The sequence below is a fragment of the Leuresthes tenuis genome, unplaced genomic scaffold (genome assembly GCF_036924035.1).
Source record: "Leuresthes tenuis unplaced genomic scaffold, fLeuTen1.0.hap1 SCAF_15, whole genome shotgun sequence".
In the NCBI taxonomy this organism is placed as follows: Eukaryota; Metazoa; Chordata; class Actinopteri; order Atheriniformes; family Atherinopsidae; genus Leuresthes; species Leuresthes tenuis.
In genome coordinates this window covers 29,994,140-30,015,831 of record NW_027325369.1, presented here as the reverse complement: position 1 = coordinate 30,015,831, position 21,692 = coordinate 29,994,140, and the positions used below count along the sequence as shown (strand labels likewise).

Genomic DNA, 21,692 nt, shown 5'->3' with positions numbered 1-21,692 from the left:
AGTGATTGGTGGAAACCTTTCATGGAGCTCAAATGCTGCCATCTAGAGGATGAAGTCGGACACAGCAAGAGAATATCAGCGCGTGTGAGGAATGTGTATTTCCTTTGAGAAATACAGACCACTGACAAGTGCAAGAAGGTTTAGTGAAAGAGGATGTTTCACGTCTTCTTTCACAGCTTGTTTCTTTCTAAATTCAGATTTCAAAACCATAAATACAGCAAATCTGATCAGAAGATCTTAAATGTTATAACTTTGACCCAAGTCATTCCACAAAGGACTGTTCTGTGTTTCTCATTCACACCACTGGTGCAAAATAAGTTAATTAGTTCAACTTGTGAAGAATCAGATGGGCAACCTGGTTTTTAGTGGTTGAAGATTTGTCACCTGGGTTTTGTTGAGTGAAATGTCCCTTGTGGTTGTAGTAAGTTATGACCCGGTTTGTAACCTGTTGTTCCGTGCTGTTTGACACCTGAGTAAAATCCCAGCCCGGTCTTTGTCGGATTTATTCAACCCACCTCAATATATCACAGGTGTATTTTTACATATGATCTTATTGTTTCACATTGATATGAAAACTAAATTCCGCTGCAGCCGCCATTCAGCACTAAGGCAGTGAAAGTAGTGAGCAGGAACATTTTGTAAAGCCTTCTTGTTCTCCCAGTGGATTTTGCAGAGGGAGTATGAACGTGTGGGGGTGTGTCCCGCTGGAATCTAACACCAAAATAAAGATCACGTGCTTGCTCCAGGTTTTTTCTGCCGAGAATTGTTGCCCCCTTGCGGACAACCATGGTGTGGCAAAAATAACAGAGCCTCTGGACGTAACCATTCAGCCACCAATGCGGCGGTGTACACATTGATAACCCAAAATCATGGGAAAGTACCAATAAAGTCGTAACATTGCTGTTTTTAAGCGCCAACTTCCCAAACCACCGAATATCAGAGAAATCCCGTTGCGGGTATTTTTGCAATACTTGTTTTGTCCCCCGTGTTTTGACGTGGAGTGGTGCGGTCCAATAGTATTGAAGGCAAAGCTGAAAAAAACGATTTGTTTTCACCGAGAGGAAGAAGCGTCTCGGAGGCTCACCGCTGCAGCATCTTTTAAAAAGAACGGTTGTAACATTTAGAACTGGTCGGTTTTTCGGACAGCCTCTTTTTTTTTTTTAGCTCGCCATGGCTCTGTGCGGGGGTGTCGGAGCCATGGCTTTGCCCAGCGAGCTTATCGTCCACATATTCTCCTTTCTGTCCGACCGAGACAAGCTCCGGGCCTCGGCCGTGTGTTCACGGTGGAGGGAGTGTCTCTTCTACCCCGCGCTGTGGACCGAGCTCAAACTGCGGATAGGTGGCGGCTGTAACGGTAGCGGCTCGAGCTCCGACGAGACCCAGAAGCTGGAGTTCCTCATGCGGAAGTTTGGGTCTTTCGTACGCGAGCTGCAGCTGGAACTCGCACCGGTGGAAGGCAACCTCAGCCCTTTGAACAATGACCCGTCGTCCGCCAGGATGGACCAGCCTCCCGGTCCCGATGGTGACCCGCAGCTGTCGGAGCGATGGAGAGACGCCATGGTCACCTACTTGGACCAGGTGTTGTGCGTGTTCAGCAGCATCCGAAACAATAGGTATCGTTAAATTCGTCTCATATTGTCTTTTGGGGGTATTTCAGTATACGATTTTAGGATTTTTTTTCCTGACACACTGGTCCGTTTTTTAATATTGTCAGCATTTGTTTGCCTGCAGTGAGTTAGCAGCTAGCTTAGTTGGCTATAAACAAACCCTGGCGTTAGGAGTTACGTAATCGTGTCTTTGCGGTGGAGCTGACAGCCACTGTTATGTATGACCAGACATTGTTCATTTAACGGCAACAATGTCACTGCTTAGTTTGGCATCTGTCGTAAGGAAACCTCTATGTTTCTACATATATATGATACGTGCGTGTTTTGTTTCTATTTCTATGTTGGACTGCTCTCTGTAAGCCAGCAGACACAATGCAGCACTGGTGGCGGCTAGAAAAAGCTTTGTTGACCATGACTTGCTGATATCAGCACCAACACACACATATACACTTTACGTGTGGATATATTTAGCTCAGGCATGCTGTTGAAAATCGGTGAGCAGCCTATATAAATTGCACCTACTTGGATTATTCTGCAGTGGAAATTTCCATTCTGCAAAAGTTTCCTTTTTATGTTAAGACTTTGGATTTCAGTGCAGCACCTCTTCTCCAACATTCTCTATTACTCTCCACAGTGCTTTGTGGTATTGAAATGGCACCCATTCAGGGGTTTTCACTTCTTGTCTTAGTTCTGCTGAGGGTGCTGAAACCTTTTCTCTTGTGTTGAATGGTTTCTGCTTACAAATGTACTGATAAACTCAATCCATGGCCACTGATTCTTATGCAGTTTTGACATTAGGCCAAATTAGCTGCAGGTACTCTGGATGTTGAATATGCTTACATTGACAGAGGGGGGATGAAAAGTTTTATCATTGTTAGAAAATGGATGATGCTGTGAGGCCTTCAAATGTATCTCAGATTTTTAAAAAATTAAATATGGAAGTAGGTCTTCTGCTCAGATTTCAGAAATCAGATACGCTTGTGGTTGTTTGTGTTCGACTTTTACCATTTCCTGTCAGTACAAATCTCGGGTATTTTCAGAATTGTCTATGCTATGCCAGTGATAAGTTTTAACACTAATCATCAGGACAAATCATCCAACAGCTGCCATATCCAACTTTCTGGCCTGATAGTTTTAAATAAATAAAAATATACTTTTTTTTCCATTTCTATCAGTGTATCTGTGTACTTTCCCAGGGGCACTAAGTAGGTGCATGTGAGGCGATGATGCTTAGCAGCCAGCTGTTACACAGGAAGTGGGTGCATCAGACATAATGTAGACGAAGTAAATCTGTTGTTTGTGGCACCATTTCTCTAAAAGGTGTAAACATACTGTTTAGGAGGATGTAATTGAGTGCATTGTGACCTTTACTGCATCAGCCTCCGAAAGCATTAAATTATGGCATATAGCCTGCTGCTGCTTCATCTATTTTGGGCACTGAGATATAAAGGACTCTCGACAGCAATGCAGCAAAGTGCACGGCAGCCACACGTCTTTGTATGATAGAAGATAGAAGCTCAGCAATTATGGAAAGGCACAGCCAAATTAGATTGCTCAAAATGGCTGCACTTTCCCTAATATGCGAATTCCTTTCCAAGCTTGTTTGTTGAAAACCTTAACTTGTAGTCCAGTTGTTTCTTCTTTGTATTTCAAACGTCCCCTTTGGTCTGTTTGGGCTGGAGCCTGATATTACTGCTGTAATAACAGACAAATGTTGACTGAGCAAACACGCCACAGTGAAAGCACCGTCTACAGATGGAAAGACTACTGTGTCACACTGATGTTTTCTATCAGCAGGATGTGTTGTCACTATTGATCTGTCATTGAGTGCCTTTTTTCTTCTTCTCCTTGTCTAGAAACCTGCAGAAACTGAGTCTATATGGAGACACCTTTATTCTCCAGCAAGAGGGACTCTTGGACAGCTCCAACCTTCACCAAATTCACCAGGGAGATAAGAAGATCAATGAGTAAGGAAGCATGAAAGCTGCTCTCATGTAAAATGGTTTGATTTAGTTGTTGTTTTCCACAGAGGGATTTCTTTTTATCATCGGTGACCTTTTATCTTGTATGGGACTGCAAATATGTAATAAGTTAGTAACAGACGAGCTACAAAATCACAATTGTCAATAAGTAGTCATGTTTAGTGTTCTGTGTGTGGGTGAAATGGCACCGAAGGCTCCCATTTTGGGTAGAAAGTGAGCTGTTATGTGTCCCAGAGTAGTGATTAATTTACTAAATTTACTATCATCCAATTAGAGAGCACAGAAATTAATAATGTAGTCTCTGCAGCGAAGGTACAGACAGCCTCTGAAGAAAGTGTGTGATTGTGGAGAGACGGAGAGCTTTAAATGCTGATGCTAATTAGCACATGCTGGTGTGAATTCAACCTCTCTGAGAATCTGAAATCAGTTCCATACCCGTGTTTTTAGTACTGGTCTTTGTTTCCCAACATTTGCCTATTACCCAACATTTCACAGATTCTTGCCTGTTCTTATGGACTTCATCTCACTTTTACCCCTTATCTCAGTATACCAGTCTGTACATCCTCGACTCCTTGCGTCTTAGTCCCTCCCAGCAGAGATGTGAGTTAAGGAGGCAAGGACAGACACAAGGAAAGAGGAGATAACAGGCAGTTAGATTTAACATGTGACATAACTGCATTATCCAGCTGTTGATTTGTTGCAGCCTACCGCTGTATTTTACCAGTTTGAGACGTTTAGCATTAAGGGTGTAAGAGATCACGCACCCTTTTGACATCATGGATGCCAAAAACATTTCCCCGAAGGATGAATTTGTACATCCTCACTTCCGGCAAGCCTCCTCTCTCTTCCAGGATTTTCTTTTTGTTTGGGGCTTCCTTCAAAATGTTTTTATGAGATCAGTTTTCAGGTCACAGAGAGGAGAACGGAGCAGAGAGGAAGCAGAAATGAAACCAATTAGATGGGTCTGTCGTAACTGGTGTAGGTTTGTTCATATTAAAGAAAAGTTCCAACTTGCAACTGAGAGAATAATCATCCAATGATTGCGTAACAGATTAATAGAGAAGATCCATTGCAGGTTTAAGGCATTGCTGCATTTTTAACTGCGTCTGTCGACGTTTTTTGTATTTGAAATAAAATGTGAGCATGAACTCTATTCTCCACCAAAAATGTGTTTATGGCCCTTCTATGTTTGCCATATGATACCAAAAAATGTGTTTATGGCCCTTCTATGTTTGCCATATGATACCAAAAAATGTGTTTATGGCCCTTCTATGTTTGCCATATGATACCAAAAAATGTGTTTATGGCCCTTCTATGTTTGCCATATGATACCAAAAAATGTGTTGACACATAAGCAGACGGGCATATCCTGTATTAGGGGTATGTTTTGATTCACACTTAAATAATTTGGATTTTCTGATCATTTTACATCCTGATATGAATCTTTTTTTAGTTCTGACTCCAAATGTGTGTTTCCAGGATGATATTTGTCTTGGTTTTGGGAAGTGAAGCTAATCAGCCATCCTCTCTGCTCACAACAGAATCCAGCAGTTGTTCATGGAGTTGCTGTCTAACAGCAGGCAGCTGCGGTGGTTGTCCTGCAGCTTCATGCTGGGCCTGGTGACTCCTTGTTCCTTAGCCTGCCTGTCAAATCCTTCCGCTGAGAGTCTGCGGCACCTCAGTTTACTTGACCACCAGCTAGGTTTGTATTTACCCGGTGCATCACCCACATGAATGCTGAACAGCAGCAGCAGGCGAGCGCTGTAGGTTTGTCTGAATTAACTGTGGCAACGATTCCTTTAGGTCCGCTCATCTCACCGTCAGAGTTGGACCGTCTCTCTAACATTCATTCTCTGGCTCTGGACTTTTCTGACTTGACATCTGAGCTTTGTGGTTTGCTGGCATCTCCTCGGCGAACTCCACTCCACCGCCTCTCCCTGCTGCTCAACGGCGCTGCCCTGGAGTTCAAACCGTTAGAAGGGACAGCTACAGACGATGACTGGAAGGCACTGGTAATGCAGCGGTGCTGTAGCCTCTGTTTGATGCCGCATTATCCTGACAGATACTTAACTTTGAACTAAATGAATTTCACATAACTTCACAGATTCGTGTGAGTGCCAATCTGCGAGTGTACATCATGGCTCTGGAGGTGGACAGCTCTGAGCTCCTCAGGGTCCTAAAGCCCAGCCTTCCGCTAGAGCGTCTTCACTTGGACAGTTACAGCACGCTGGTGACCGACGCCACTTTGGAGCTCATCTCTCAGCAGTACAACAAAACTCTGACTCACTTCTTGCTCCTGAAGGATGGTCCCGACTTCCCAGACCTCAGCGTCAATCGCAATGAAGACCCCCTCGTCCTCTTGGCTTGGAGATGTACTCAACTTGCTGTGCTGGTGATACACGGTGAGTCCAAAGTGTGACATACGGTCCATTTGAATGCTTTTTTCAGAGTGTGATCTGAATGTAAGTTGTGAGTTTGCATTGTTGTGTTATTATAGAGGCATCATAGTGATGTGCTGTCCGAGGCTAGGTGGAAGCATGGCTCACGGTTAGCAGGCTGGTTCCTGTCATCTGCAGCAAGCTATAAACCTACTGCTGTGAACAGCTGAATGTCAGTTTAAGTCATAGAAATATTTGCACAAGTTAAAACTTGCTGAACATCAACAGAAAAGGCTCTTAAATACTAAAATATGCAACACAGACATCAAAAGTTGTCAACAAACAGAAAAAAACATGAAACTTGCCAGCTGATTTACTGCATATAGTGGATAAAGTGAATTATTTCTGGTGTCTTTTTCATCCAATGCAGCGTCTGTTAAAGGCATTATTTTATTTTATTATTATTTATTCTATTGACGCCCTCTTCCTATGTCTTCTCGCCATAATATTAGCTCCTCCCCCCTTAATCTATCATGACCTGAGGTGATGTATGCTTTGTTTTACCTTTCCTGGAGCGATGGCCATGTCACATGCACATTTTTAAGAATGTGTCTGAATATGAGGGCAAAATCAGCGATTTACAATGAAAGCTGAAGGTTTACCCTCTCAGATGGTTTTTATTTCGTGTCTCTAGTTTCTTCGAAGGTTGAAAAAGGTTTTTAGGGGACAGTTTTATGTTTACGTGAAAACCTTAAGGTTTAAAATGCTCTTCTTTTTAAAGAAAAGGAAAAAAGGTGAAAGCACAGATGCACCTAATCAGTACATGAGCGTGTGCAGAAGGAAGATTTGTTTGTCTCCACATTCGCTGCCTTTTCAGAGCCTTTCAGCAGCTTCAGCACTCGGCTGTAAGACACAGAAACGCTGCACAGCCTGTCCAGGTGTCTGCAGGCACAGAGAAGGACGAGCGCTGATCATTTCCTTAATGGTGTGGATACAGGCTCCCTCCAAATGTTGACGTATGAGTTCTCTGATAGAGGTTGGAACAGAGTTGCCTAAAGTCTTTTCATTGCTGCTTCAGAGATGGTGCTGGAGTCGGTTCTAAGTTGGTTCTAGTTGAGATCTGGTTTGGTTTGCCTCAGTCGAAAAGAGCAAGGTCATCGCAACACTTTGACCTTTTCAATACAATATGTGATGGTCTCTCTGGTATATTCTGACTTTCTGTAGAGAGACGGTTCAGTGAAACGTACAGATTCCAGCGTTTGTCTTGTTCTGGTATCCGAATAACACCAATCTGGCTTTTAAACTGTTTTGGTGTTTGTGACCGGCTCCATAACCCCGCCCCCAGCTACTGACATAAGCAGTTCTTTGTTTTGGGACAACAAAGAGTGGGTAAAAAAACAGAGCTGAAAGGTGTGTTTGTAAAGCTGAATTAACCCCCTGTCACAAGTCCACCGCCCTGAACTCCTCTCTGCCTGCAGGTTACACTGTGTGGTCCCATAACCTGGTGGCCATCTCTCGACTGCGGGGCTCCAGTCTCCGCATCCTGACCGTCTCAGAGGAGAGCATTGACTTCGACCCGGACCAGTCCTTGTACATGGAGGGAGACCCAGTCCATAACTTGGTGAAAGAGGTTTCTCTGGGCCTTGGCCGTGTCTGGCACCCTTGCCTGGATTCCAGCGTGGTTTTGTCTGAACCCACCCAACACTTCCACCGCGAGCTGCACGCCTTCAGCATGGGCATGTAGGCAAGAGATGGCAAAGCCAACACATCACAGCCGAAAATGTGCAAGACCAGGCCAGCCCAGGCCAGCCCAGTCCAGGTCATTAAGGCCTGTGAACCAAGCCAAAAGCAGGTTAAAAAAAATCTAAAAATGACATTTCCATGAACTGTTTTTATTTTCATTTTTATTCTTTGAGTTTGTTTCCCACCAGCTTTTATGCAGGAGATGCTGTTTTCCTCCTGATTATCTAGTTATCTGCAGCCACGTACTCGGACGAAAAGATTCGACTTTTTGACGTTTTAAATATATCTCGCAACTCAAATTATTCTTTTGAAAAACCGATATCCTAATTTAAAAAAATGATATTCATTCAGTTGGAAGGAATGTCACTCAAGAGATTTTAATTTGTCTGCCTAAACGACTCCTGCTGCTTCAAACACTCGCTTGGCTCTGTCTGGCCTGGTCTTGCCCACGAGTGCTCGGCGCCCTCTCCATCACCTTGAATAACCTCCAGAGCCTCCGTATGATGTAACTTTAAGTTGTTCCTTGTTTTCCTTTCCTTTCCTTTGCTTTTTTTTAATTTTTGGACTGTTTTCCATGTCTCCCTGCTCTGTGTATTATCTAGTTTTTCCTGTGTGGTGGTTCCCTTGCCTGTGTAGCCTTTGTGTGTATTTAAATACAGATCTATTAGTATCCTGCTCACAGCTGGAACAGGACAGGCAGGCGGGTTGAGTGATGGACCGGTGGGATTAAAGGGGGGGACGTGTGTTCAGACACAAGTTAGTTTTTTTCTTTTTCTTACCTTTGCTCTATGACGGTGTGTCTGCTCCACTCGAGCAAACGTTGGAGTGTGTAAACTAATCGATCAGTGACTTCCTGGGTAATAGCTGCTTCGTCTGTTGCTCTGAGAGAGCACCTCATGCATTCGTCCACTGGTTGGAGAGGCTTGCCAGTAGGGTGGGAAGCCCCACTGATAAATGGCAGTGTGGCTAATCAGTGCTGGTGCAGGTTTCAGCACCACCCATGTCAGCCTGTAGAGAGTGGCATTTCCAGACCAGGAGGTTTTATTCAGGCTTCTGAGCACCTTACTGACTTTGTTGTGGAGAATATGGTTACATGCTTCCAGCCAACACTCAGCCCACCCTGCTCACTGTTTGGGGGACCTCAGTCGTCAGCTGAAGAGGAAGGATTGTGTTTCGACTGACACTCAGAGCCAAACCATACATTTCAGAAGGTCACAGAACAACACCACGTTCTGTTTTGACCTGCAGTACACTGGTTGCATTTTTAGTTTTCTCCAATATTCTTGATTAATATATCTGCGGTTCGATTTGGTCTCTGAGCCCTTTTGTGTAAAACTCTTCTGCTCTTCTGCTGTTTTACATGCTGAGATGGGGGTGTCAGAAGGGCTCTGAGATCAATAAACCTGTTAGTCTTGCATCATCCTAGAATGAAAGGGCTGTTTAATTCCACGATGCCCTATAAAACTGTCCTCAGAAATCTATTTCTACCTACTTCCAAGTTGATGGCGAGGCCATGCTACAACAGCAGTATTCAGTAGGTGAGGCGCTCTAAGGTGGCAGATACCAGCCATGCCAACAGTACTGTAAGCAGGAACCAGTTTCTCAGTGGTGTAGGTCTTTCATGATTAAGATCGGGGGAAAGAAAAAGATGCACTGAATATAGCTTGGCTCACATTTCTAAGTCGGCTGTGTGTTCCACACTGAAGGCCGACTGTGCAGCCACAGAAATCTGGCAGATCCATATCCTGCCAGTGCTGCTGACTCACTGAGTTTGGACATTACAGGTTAAATTATTTTGTCTTTGGCACCTATAGCACAATAAGGTTTTGGGTCGTGTGGCTCATTTCTGTGAGCTAAAAGTTCCTCTGTCAGTCTCAGGTAGGCTTCGGTGATGATGTTGAGTAGGATGTGCGAAACAATCAGTTAATCTTTTTTTTTTTTTTTACCTTTTCAGTCACAGTTGCCTTGGAAACAGCCTCTCTTTTTCCCAGATATAGTTGTTGTCGTCGACGTTGTTTATCTTGCCATCGGATAAACCCTCGCTCCGCCTCAGATGGAGGGTCAGCAAACCTAATCATACATTTGTTTTCAAAGATTAAGGTTGATAAAGACTAAAGAATGACAAAACCTAGCTGCTCGTTGCACGTGTTTGTATCTGTGCGGTCGGTAGAGGACCTGCTGGGCCTAAGAAATGTCTGAGCCCATGGACGGTGTCATCGGCGATGTTTGTTCCGAGTCCAACGTGTCGATAGCTCAAGGCTGGCACTGATCACGCTGTCTGAAGGCAAGTCTGAGCGTCGTGCTCCAGCGCTGTGACAGCTGCTGTGCTCTGGTGTCTTATGAAGGCGTTTCCAGAGCGAAGTCGAGATTTTACCAGAAAAATCAAAGTTAGTCGGGGCTCGAGGCCGCCAGATTTTTCTCTCTCTTCCTTCAGCTCAGACAGAGATGTCAGGATGCTGGATGTGCAGATTGTGGAGGTCTGTAGTTGATTTTCAGTTGTTTTCCCCTGATATGAAACCATTGTCCTGGAGTCACCCCGCACTTTACTAGCTTCAGAATGAATCGGTCCGAGTGACGGGCCTGAGGTTACCAAATGTTTGCTCTCCAGTTGATGGACCTTGATGGTTTTGCCATGATAATCTGTGTAGTCCTTGGTTCATATCTCAGGATAAATGCACTTTGGCGCTCTGTGGCTGTACACTCAAACACCCAGAGGGAAAAGAAATGCCAACATAACTCTCAGACCAAATTATGTTGGTTCCCATCTCCTCCCTTTTGTTCTCTTTTAAGAGTCATTTGAGCTGCCGAAACAGCAGTTGTTGTTTTTTTTGTTGAATGTAACGTGAAAGTAGATCTCATCTCAATTAGAAAAGTCTTTTTTTTCTGAAACAAGCATATTTTTTTAAAGTTTTTTTTTTTTTTAAGACCATCTTCCACCTTCGCTTATTGTCCTTTCAAACCTCTTCATCTGGAAGTCAGCTTTTGCTGTTTGGTGGCTCATCAGATGTAGCTGTCACTCTTCACTGCTTTCCCTTTCAGACAGCTATAGAAACATATTTGTGGTTTGGATAACTAGTTAATCAAAGGTGAATGTATTGATCATTTGTAACGTATACATCATAAAACTTGAGTTGAAATCAAAAGTATAACGCTACAATATTTAAACGAAGGTGGTGGAGGGAGATCCAAAGCTCTGATTCCAACAAGGAAATTGCTTCACAGGTTTTGAATATCCTGGGACAAAGAGTTTTAAAGAAAAGAAATCCAGAGGGAAATCTGCGTCAGTGACGGAGGCTAAATATTGAGCCAGCTTGTGTCTCAAAGCTTCTGGAAGTCGCTGCTTTCCAAATCTCATCCCTCTAAGTGGGTGGCTTTGTGTTCGGTGTTCGTTGTTGCTGTTGTTAGGTCAATCTTTAGGGAAGCTGTGTTACAAGCTGCAGTGACTGGAGCATCCACACTAGTGTTTTAATTTCTCTTGGAGCGTGCCTGTATTTTTTGCTCAAGTTTTCATGTGTAAACCGTGGAAATGTGTGAATAAGATGTGTGAATACTTTGTCAGTCATGCAGCCAACATTTATTTTATGCACACCAGAGAGAGAGGGTGTGTGTGTGTATTTTTGGAGGGCAGCGCTTGCTCGTGTTGTAGTCGTATCACTTCTGCCGCAGCATGAAACAGGAACAGAAGTCTTTCGCTCTCAGGGTACAGATGGTTTTCGAAAAGGAGGAGGATGGAACATTACAATAGCTCAGGCTTCTAGCTCACAAGTGTGAATATTAGGAGTCACTGGATCTGTTCTCCTCCCTTGATGCGTTTCTAAGCTGCCAAAGACCACAGTGGAACAAACTTAACCCAGACGCAAGTCTATCTGAAGTGCCCGCCTACACTCCCACTGTACTGCTTCCTCCTTCACACTCTTACAGATATTCTCACCTCCTGTTCCTGCTCTTAGTTTCTTCCACTGAACTGAACTACTTACATTTTGTTTTTGTATCTTCAAAACTTTGTCCTTGATATACTTTGGACCACATTGTTCTGGACCTTGTAACATGTCGACTGTCTCGTCTCGTGGTTGAAGTGAATAGACCAAAGCAGACCTGGAAGCAAAGGTTTGGCCAGTCTCGTGTCAGTGGCTGTGTGTAGAAATGTAAGGATATATTTTAGATGGCATTACTGAATATTCGACAACAACACAATAAGGCTTAACAACGTTGTCGCACATCTTGTACAGTGTGGCTGAATTCTTACCTCTGAATGGCTCTCAGGGTCTGCAGTGCATGTTGCTGAGGTGTCACAGATGAAAGCCAGGCCTGTCCAGCCCAGTGCAGCACAGCTGAGTGGTGCCACAGGAGCTCAGAGGGGGCATCACCATATTCCTCCCTCTCTCTTTCTCCTGTCAATCAGCTGCTTCACTGTGAATGTAAAACAAAAGGAGAACGCATCGAGAGCTTAAAGCTCCCACAGATGCTTTCAGAAGTTGCTCTGTAAGAGAGAGCAGCTTCCTGGCCACGAGGCAGGCCAGCGTGCCTGATGTGATGTGTTCTGTTTGAGGGGAAGCACTTACTCCTGGGTTTTTGAGCTGTAAAGTTATTTGCTGCTAGGAACAGGACATTCCACACTGGGGGAGGAGGGTCGCTTAGGCCACCTGACTAGCAAACAGTTTACTACATAGCTACAGTGTATGCATGAAAATGAATCTCTCGAAACAGATGTACTATATCTATTTTTTTTACTTTGAATGGTCTGTTTGAAGGGATGGAGGTTGCAGCTCGCACTGACGGGTCACACCAGGTTAGCAGCTGGTCTGAGCAGAGTGGAGGTGTGATACCATTCAGAAGGGATTGTTCAGGGCGCGTCGCTCTTTCACGGGTCAGCTGTGTTTCTGGGATGCCATGCTTCGGGACGCTTCTGAGGCCTTTTGTGTCCGGTACACAAAAAGTTTGAAATGCAAACGTCTTACTGTGACTGTGCTAAATATGAGAGCCAGAATACCTGCTCTGTCCTTCAGATCAATTGAACCAGTCTGGCAGGTAACAATCACATTACAGCAAGAGGACGTTGGTTCATTTCGGACCTTCATTTGAGGCCATTTTCACTATGGCTTCGTTATGTTGTGCAAACGCAGAGAGAAAGACGCAGTAAGCAGAGCCTTCTGTCTAATGGGCACTGCCATAAAAGCGGCTAGAAAGGCCATAGAGGGGAGATGGAGTGTCAGGTATTCAGGAGACCAATACTAGTCGTTCCTGTACTGCCCTTTTGATGTGTATTTTTTAATTTTTTGTTCCTTATATGCATTCATAGAGGACTTCTGGAAGATGGCGTGGCTCCTGTGGCCTGATGAGTAGTTAAATCAACAGAGCTGGTCTCTTATTCGCTCCATCTGAGACAGTCGGTCAGCCTTTAACACGTTAAAAGTGTTGTAATGGCAGAACAGAACTGTAAATGCACAAAGATCGGTCTGCCTGCCTGCCTGTCTGTTCAGGCCCTCGTAAAAAGGGTTTGATTCAACACTCGTGTGTTATTTTAGTACCAAAGCAGCAGACTGTCAGTTCTGCATCAGTCTGAACGCAGGCAGACGCTCGTCAAATGTCGCTCGTTTCATTTCCACCTCGACCAGCTCAATGCCATCTTAAGAGTTTGTAACGTTTAGCTGTTCAGAAAGAGACGATGAGATTGTTCTGAGCCCAAACCCTTCTCTGAAAGGCATGTAGGAATGTTTCTGAAAGGATTCATGAGGGACGGGGTGTCCTCATCACAAAATCTGTTTGAATTTCTTTCTGAATGCTACAACCGTCGGTTACAGCCAGTACATGCAAGACTGAGTGAGCTCACAGCGGGCTGGACTTATGCAGGAATGTGAAAAATCTGATTAACATCCTGATACGTCTCAGTAAGCTGGAGAAAAAACACTGGATGTGCATTGCACTGCTATAAAATCGGTGTTGTGTAACAAATGTGGGTAGATGGGTAGGAGGCTCTCGGTGGCAGGGAGCCTCACATAGATCGAGGAAGTTAGCAGATAGCCACACTGTGAGGAAGTTTGGAAACTCCAGTCTTCAGTGCCAGTCATAGCTGACACGGAAACCATTTTCTTGCAATTTTATGATGAAGATCTCAGCACGAGTTAATTATTTATGGTGTAATTGTATATCTGCTGCTCTGTAGTTCTAGAAAAGAGACAACGAAACGGCACTGATCATGTAACCTGGCCAAAATATGCCAGAATATTTGGTGCATACAGAGATATATCAAGGAACTGATAGAAATTCATCCTAAGTGGCAGCCAACTATCTCCATTTAGATCTCAGCTACTGTGGCTCTGATGTTTCTGGCTGGTAAACAAAGTCTTTCTTGTCAAGTCTGGAGAGCCAAACCTCCCTAATTAGCCAGGCAGGCAGGCCTGCTGCCCAGTCCAGCCTCACAACTATGCAAGAGGAATGCATATAGTCCAAACTTTCATTTTCTTTTGTTTTTATATTTGCTTTTCCTCACTGTCACACAGTAGAAATGAAGATGTAAACTAATAAGAACTTGCAATGACAATACTTGGCCTTATGATGATTTGTGAAATCTTATCATTTAGTTTTAAGATCTTATGATTCTGGTCAGCCAGCCCAGCGACAGCAGCGGTGACGGCGGGCTCACTCTTGGTCTCTGTGAGACTGGCTAGACGGCCCCAGTTTTATCGTGGTACGAATGTTGTGCATTTGTTTAAAATCAGGACAGTTTGCAATAACAGCAGTCTTACTAGTGGCCACAAAGGGGCACGAGCAGTGCTGACAGCGCCCGGCTGCGTCTTAGAAAACCATAGAGGAAGAGATATAAACTATATGAATAAATATATATATATATAAATATATATATATATATATATAAACTCACACAGAGCATATTTGTATAGGTATCAACAATGCATTACCGTCGTATACTCTTATGCAACACATGTCCGGGTTCAATTTATGAACATGAAGTATATTATGAAATCACAAAGACTTTGTAAATCAGAAGCTATGTAATTGTGTTATTTTTCTTTTGCAGAAATGGTTTTACCATCCTTAATGTTGAATATTCTGAGTAATGTTCCTGCGTGACTGTGTTTGCTAAAGTGAGCACATAGCACTGGGTTTTACCTTCCTTCTGTAAGCAGGGAACCAGACTTAACCCAAAACACAGCTGGACACACTTAAAAATATCGTGGAGCATATCTCAGTAACATCTGAACATATACAACTTTAAAACCTGATCTTCTAAGATCACGCCACATTTGGATCACCCAAATTATATCGTGAGTGTCAGACTGAACAAGGCGTGCTTTTAAATGTGTCTGATGGAGAATTGGTTTCTCAAAAGATTGGATTATGACTTATTAAGACTGAGCAAAGTCGAGCTCCACCCCAAAGAGTCCCAACAAGTGTCTGTGAATAGTTATTTTAGCTGAGATCCTGACTAACACCTGATGAATTTTAAAACTTGTTTGAAATCCCTCCCCCACCCCCCAGCTGTTGTTTGGAGGAGTCTGCAGGGAAAGAGTCCTCTCCAGCGAAGAGGACAGATTTTACTGAGAACAGTGTTGACTTGTGGTTCTGTTGTAGAGAAAAAAGGGGGGGCACATTACAAACCTCCATGAAAAACCTTTGAACTGACAGATGGCGTACACTTGAGAGGTCAACCTGCCGAATGTTGATTTGAATTGATGTTGAATGAATGCTTCTCTTCTTTTAGTCAGTGAATAAAAACATTAAAAAGCCGCTTGCTTGTTGTCTTATTTCTTCACCTGTTGGTTTTAAGCTTGAACAGCAAGTAAAAGTTAGTCTGCAAATATACAAATTCAGTTCCAAGAGCTCCAGCACTTACTTGTGTATATTTTCAATTGTACACATTTTATTTTAGCTGAGACCGATTCGTTTTTGGAAAGAACAAATCTATTTACGAGGAGACAAGTAGAAGGTAAATGAATACAAAGAGACAGCGTGAGAAGTGCAGAGACACAAGGAGGAAACGGTGCGCCTACAAAGACAAACAGCAGAAAAGGATGACATGTTTGGAACAAGCAGACAAATGGAGATGAAACAACTATAAAGTGACACAAAATACCAAGACGTAAAGAAAAGACATGCACTTAGAGAGACCAAACAGTAAAAGCAGGTATGAGAAGTGAGAGGAATAACAGGCCTACGAAGGAAAACCACATGACCACAAAGAAAAACACTACCAAATAAAGCGCACCAACAGAGGAAAGCTGCCAAGAAAATGATAGTACTACAGACATGAAGAAAAAACATGTTTTTACTCTAAAACATGCAACACAAACAGATTAAGAGACCATTAGAATCACGTTGCTCTCACACAATTTAGCTGAAAAATTAACACGTTCTTTTGGCCACAAACAACAAACCACCAGCTCTGCAGAAACCAGATGAGAAGGAACCTGTTGCGTAATTCAGCATGCACTGGTGTTACTGTAGCTGCACTACTTGCAGAGTGGAACTGAAATCCAGCACTGCTAAATGCAGATATGAAAATAATCTTTACTGTATTTTACATTCAAATGTGTTGCTATTATAATCAAGCTGGGCTGAGAAGTGAATCCTTATACTGTATGAAAGTTATTTAGCTAATTTAAGCTGTAGAATTTCTCAGGATCGTGGGATTTCTGAGAACTCTTAGATGATCATTCAACATCAAACCAGTTTTCTGTACTTTTATTACATTGGATCAGAGATACATTGTTTCCCTTTGCTTGTTTCTCAAGTGGGTGTAGCATTCAGTTCAAGTCAAAACATGCCGGTACAGTGATTACTTTGGCTGAACTAGCAGATCACTTTGTCACTTTTATAATGAGCTTTAAGCGAAGTATGAATAATCTGTTTGAATCTGTTTTATACAAAAGTAAGTGTCTATTTAGTTTTTTTTTTGGGTGATGTAGTTACCAGATGTATGAATTGTTATCTCCAAACGTTACTTATTAACCCCAGGTTTGAACAAAAAGAATCTTGAAACGGGATCCATCCTAAATTCACTGTTAATAAGATCATTATTAGAAAAGTTACGGGAAGAAAATTTGATTGGACTCGTTATATCTGGTTGCAGTTTCGTTTTAAAGTAGCAGGTGGCGGTAGTGTGTGTTATCTTTACGTTTGTTCAAGAAGAAGAAGAAGAAGATGGGGCGATGACGATGAGCGGGCGATTGTAAAAGAAGAAGAACACGTGATTCGCGCTAACTGGTAGCAAGATGGCGGTGGTGGTGCGGAGTTTGCAAGACCAGCTCGAAAAAGCCAAGGAAAGCTTGAAAAATGTGGATGATAATATTCGTAAATTGACCGGTCGCGATCCAAATGAATCAAGGTAAGATTAAATAAAGACTTGCATAGATTTTGCTCAATTTCTGAGGTTGTACTAGCATGTCTGATGGTTTTCAACGACAAGCGACGTGTGCTAGGTTAGCATGAAGTGGCTATTTAGCAAGCAGTAGCACCTGAGGCGTTTGGTACCACCTCCTTCTTTAAATAATGGCAAATTGTTATTATAACAAAAATAACGACATAGTTACTTATATATTAACACATTCCTATAGCTGTTGATAGTTCGTAGAGCGGCTGGTTAGAGTTTTGCGTTGACCTTGTTGACTGATGCATTCACAGACCGGGCCAATTCCGTCGGCTCAGCGGCCCCATGGCAGCCCTGGGAGGAGGTAGAGGCAGAGGGATCAATCTGCTCAGGTAAAGCCGTGGCAAATGAAGTTCAGACTCTGCAGTGTTTAACAAGGAAGAAGCTGATTTATTGAATTATGACCTTGCAGTAATGATCGAACTAGACACACCTTAGACGTCAAAAATGCTGCTGCACAAACGAAAGCTTTGAATTGTTATTGCTTTTAATTCAAAGCAGGCATCCAGTTTGTAAAGCATCTTCTCTTGACTGGACATATATTTATTAACGCAGTGTGTTAACATACAGTTAAAACCTAATTTGCATCAAAGCACGTGAAAATTTGTTGTTAAGTTGACTGTCTGAATGATAGAAAGACGAGGAAATGTGTTTGACCATAAATGTAAAAACCTGCTTCATGATGGTCGTGGAATAACATCTTTGCAGTTCTTTGATCTAAAACGACAAGTCTTATTTATTGATCTTAAATCTGTGTGTTCAAACTCAGGCGTAGTCTCTCAGACATTGGAAGCGGCGGCCCCCCTGCCAAGCAGAGAGACATCGAAGGAGCCCTGCTGAGGTAAGGTGTCACACTTTGAATGTGTATCTAACATGAGTCAATCCTGCTCACGTTGTGATGGGATGGATTTTTAAAGGCAGGAATTGTTTTTAAAAGTTGCATCTCCTATCCTTTCTGCCTTAATTTCGTTCAGTTGGGAATCTTCCTAAGTATAAAAGGATTATTTGACTAGACCCAATGTTTTTATTTGTGTGTGGAGTGGAGGAGTTGATATGAATAGATAAAGGATGAATCAGTGCCCTGAGAGCAGCTTGACCTTTTTTTCTTCTTCGAATATAAAAAATATAAAACAAATATGTGAAGGTGTCTCCTAGATACACGGGCAGCCAATAATATAGCTCTGTGACTTATGTAATGAAGTACTTACATAGGAAAAGTTCATATTGAATCAACAGATGACTGAATTATTTGTTTTCAGACGTTGATGATCTGTGCTGTTGTTTCTTTTTTTTTTTTGTAATTCTTGGAAGCAGATCACATCCCAAATTATTGTTGAAACACTTTGATTATTGGCTTCATGACGAGTGATCGTGTTTCTTTTGTTTCTGCAGGCTGGCAGGGGACCAGAGGGCCAGGAGAGACTCGCGTCACGACAGCGACGCCGAGGATGATGACGATGTCAAAAAGGTGAGAAGGTTTTTATCATTTGCCTGTCATACAGCTAAGAGATGTTGTTTCTGTCTTTCAGAAAGACACTTTTCACTAATTGGTTTGCTTTTCGTCTTTTTTCTTCTTCTCAGCCGGCGTTGCAGTCGTCTGTTGTAGCTACCTCCAAGGAGAGAACACGCCGAGATCTCATTCAAGATCAAACCATGGATGAGAAGGGCAAACAGAGGTGGGCAAAACACAATTTATGAGCTCCAGATACAGATATGAAGTTTGAGTAAATGTTTTAATCCATAATTCGCTTTTTTTCTTTTCTTTTTTTTTTATTACTTTGTGTGCTAAATGAGGATGAAAAGACTAACATCAGGGGTTGTTATTAATCTTTGAACTGTGCTTTTTATTTGTCAGAAATCGGCGCATGTTCGGCCTGCTGATGGGGACGCTGCAGAAATTCAAGCAGGAGTCCAACGTCTCTACAGAGCGGGTGAGGACAGCTTGTCTGTATCGCCCTCTGTGTTCGGGTTGTCAGGGTTTATTCATATTAACCCTCAGTTAACGCCCAGTTTCTGACACAGAGCTGGATATTTGTCTCATGATGTTTTGCAGTTGTTTTTCTTCCTTTTAACTCTGTCTGACCGCATCTGTTCGCCTCACAGCAAAAGCGACGTACTGAGATTGAACAGAAGCTTGAGGTTCAAGCTGAGACTGAGAGGAAGAAGGTGGAAAATGAAAAGAGAGAGCTGTTTGAAGAGAGGAGAGCCAAGCAGACAGAGCTGAGGCTACTGGAACAGAAAGTGGAATTGGCTCAGTTGGTAAGAAAATGTTACCTGATACATATTTAAGGTGGAATCAAGAAACAAGTCATGTTATCTGTGACTATACCCGTCTTTAGCCTTCAGCCCAGAGGGCAGCAGACAGTGAAAAGGCTTTTACACTGGAATAAAATGTTGGATTTCCCTCAGTGGTTTAAAAGAGTCTCTGTCCTGTCTCCCTTCAAACAGCAAGAGGAGTGGACCAGCCACAACAATCACCTGGTAAAATACATTCGCACAAAGACCAAGCCTCATATCTTCTATCTGCCTGGAAAAATGTGCTCCGCAACACAGAAACTCCTCGAAGACTCCACTAAGAAACTAAATGGTTTGTGTTTAAAAAGTTCTAAGAATGATGGATGTTTCCTGCTCGCCCAGATGAAACATTTGAGAGTCACTTGGAAATGAATGTCTTTTGTTAATTCTGAATCTCTGGATTTTCTTTGAACAGCTGTATTTGACGAGAGGCGTGAGGCATTTGCCGAACACCTCAGCAAGATGGAGTTGCGCCCTAGGCGACAGCCAAACCGCGACCAGGATGGCAACACAGCCTCAAGGATGGACCACCCGGCGGAGGGTAAGCCAGCAGGTCAGGTAGCCAAGGTGACAGGTAAAAGGGGGGATGTAGAGATGGAGGAAGAGGATGAGGAAGATGAGGAGGAGGAGGAAAGGGAGAAGGAGGGGGATAGAAAGGTGACGGAGGGGAATAATGGGGAAGAGCGGGCAGAACGGGAGAAGGAAGTGCTTAAAAAGGTAGAGGAGGAGGAGGAAGTTATGGAGGTGAAGGAGGAAGGAGAGGAGCAGAGGGAGAAGGGTGACAAGGAGGCTAGTCCAGGGTCAGTGGAGATGAAGGTGGAGCAAGGGGCAGAGAAGGAAGAACAGAGCAAGGAAAAGGAGGTAGAAAAAGACAGTAAGCAGGAGCCCGCAGACCTTGAAGACAAAAAGACTCCTGAGACCCAGTCCTCTGAACCAGCTGTTATCAGCCAAGAAGTCCCAGACAGCAGTCACCAGCCTCAGCCCGGCCTCGCTGTGGCGGACATGCCTGTCGAGGAGGCCTCTCCTGCCCAAGAAACCCAAAAGGTCATCATCACCCCTGCACAAGATCCCACCAGCCCAGTACGCAATGTCAAGGACTCTGCTGTGGAAACGCAGGTAGCGAAAGGAAAATCAGGGGGAGAGGCTTCACAAAAGCTTCCAGATTTCCAGGAGGCCCGCATTAGCACCACCTCAAAGGAGAATGAGGACGGTAGCAGAGGCAGGAAGAAGGGAAAGGAACCGAAGAAGCGCCACAGTCGTAGCAGCAGCTCTTCCTCTTCCTCCTCCGGCTCCTCCTCCAGTGGAAGTTCCTCTTCTTCATCCGGATCCAGTCGCTCCTCCTCGTCTTCCTCGTCCTCGTCTTCCTCGTCATCGAAGAGCAGCAGCCGGAGCCGCAGTCCGAACAGCGCCAAACGCAAGAGGAGGCCGTCTGACAAAGGCAGGGACAAGAAGAAAGAAGAGAGGAGTCGCCACAAGCGAGGAGGGAGTAGCGCAGGAGGGAGGGACTCGAAGGGAGCAAAGGAGAGGAGAAAAAGGAGGAGCGAGGAAGGGCGGAGCAGGTCTTCCCGGAGCGATAGGGAGCATAAAGATAGAGACAGGAAGGACAAGAGACGGTAACATGATAATTGAGCATCTGTGAAAACGGTGAGAGGAAATGAACCTCCAGCTGTCTGTCTGTGGCATGAGATGAGTTTTTAAACGTCTCCTTAAAACACCAGTTTCTGTTTTGTTTTTTTAGCATTGGAAGTTTTAACACGGGAGACTTCTCGTTGTCATATTTAGTGGGCAAAAGCCAAATGGAATTGAAATAGTTGATGACTGGCTGCTTTCCTTCATCCATTTCCCTTCACTTGGTCAACATGTGTGCGCTGCCAGGCCAAATCGGACCCTTTACCAAACGGGTCAGGTTAAGTGGAGATGACCTCACCGGTCTGACTTTGAGGGTTTGAAAAGGTCTTTATGGGGCTGTGTGTTGGATGTTTTTCTGTTTTTTCACCTTATTAATGCCAAGGCTGGGCTATTGATGGTTAAGAAAGGAGTGACCATTCACTTACGGTTGTTCGAGTTATTGCAACATTGCTGTTCATACCTTATTTCCACAGTTTGATCAATGTCACGTGTAATTTGCTCAACTATTGGATTTTGAAACTTTTTTCTTTTTGTACCAACTGATAATCTGCTTATAATTAAAGGTGAGGTATAGCTTAAATGTGTGTTGTCTTTTCTGAGGTGTAGAAAATGGTCGAACATTTTGCACCTTTCCTGCATTATTTACGTTCCACAGGTGAAGATCAAACATTGA

The 21,692-nt window shown here is 43.5% G+C and overlaps 2 protein-coding genes across 3 annotated transcripts; both read left to right on the top strand.

The window, feature by feature from the left end:
- Window positions 1-1,042: 1,042 nt before the first annotated feature.
- On the top strand, window positions 1,043-15,456 carry fbxo33 (F-box protein 33). 2 transcript variants are annotated; one of them, XR_011907732.1, is made up of 7 exons: window positions 1,043-1,613; window positions 3,464-3,574; window positions 5,131-5,291; window positions 5,393-5,601; window positions 5,694-5,991; window positions 7,446-8,644; window positions 8,729-15,456. XR_011907732.1 is itself a non-coding variant. In XM_072366142.1 (6 exons), exons 1-6 carry the CDS (start codon window positions 1,171-1,173, stop codon window positions 7,709-7,711), a joined length of 1,488 nt encoding a protein of 495 aa, XP_072222243.1. In that variant the 5' UTR covers window positions 1,043-1,170; the 3' UTR covers window positions 7,712-15,456. The 2 variants fall into 2 exon arrangements, 1 of the variants encoding a protein (XP_072222243.1); XM_072366142.1 differs by having other exon boundaries at window positions 7,446-15,456.
- Window positions 15,457-16,910: 1,454 nt separating this feature from the next.
- On the top strand, window positions 16,911-21,599 carry pnn (pinin, desmosome associated protein). Its single transcript, XM_072365030.1, has 9 exons — window positions 16,911-17,053; window positions 17,350-17,427; window positions 17,865-17,936; window positions 18,488-18,563; window positions 18,677-18,771; window positions 18,951-19,026; window positions 19,199-19,354; window positions 19,544-19,682; window positions 19,806-21,599. The coding sequence occupies exons 1-9, from the start codon at window positions 16,941-16,943 to the stop codon at window positions 21,005-21,007; spliced, it is 2,007 nt and encodes a 668-aa protein (XP_072221131.1). The 5' UTR covers window positions 16,911-16,940; the 3' UTR covers window positions 21,008-21,599.
- Window positions 21,600-21,692: the final 93 nt, after the last annotated feature.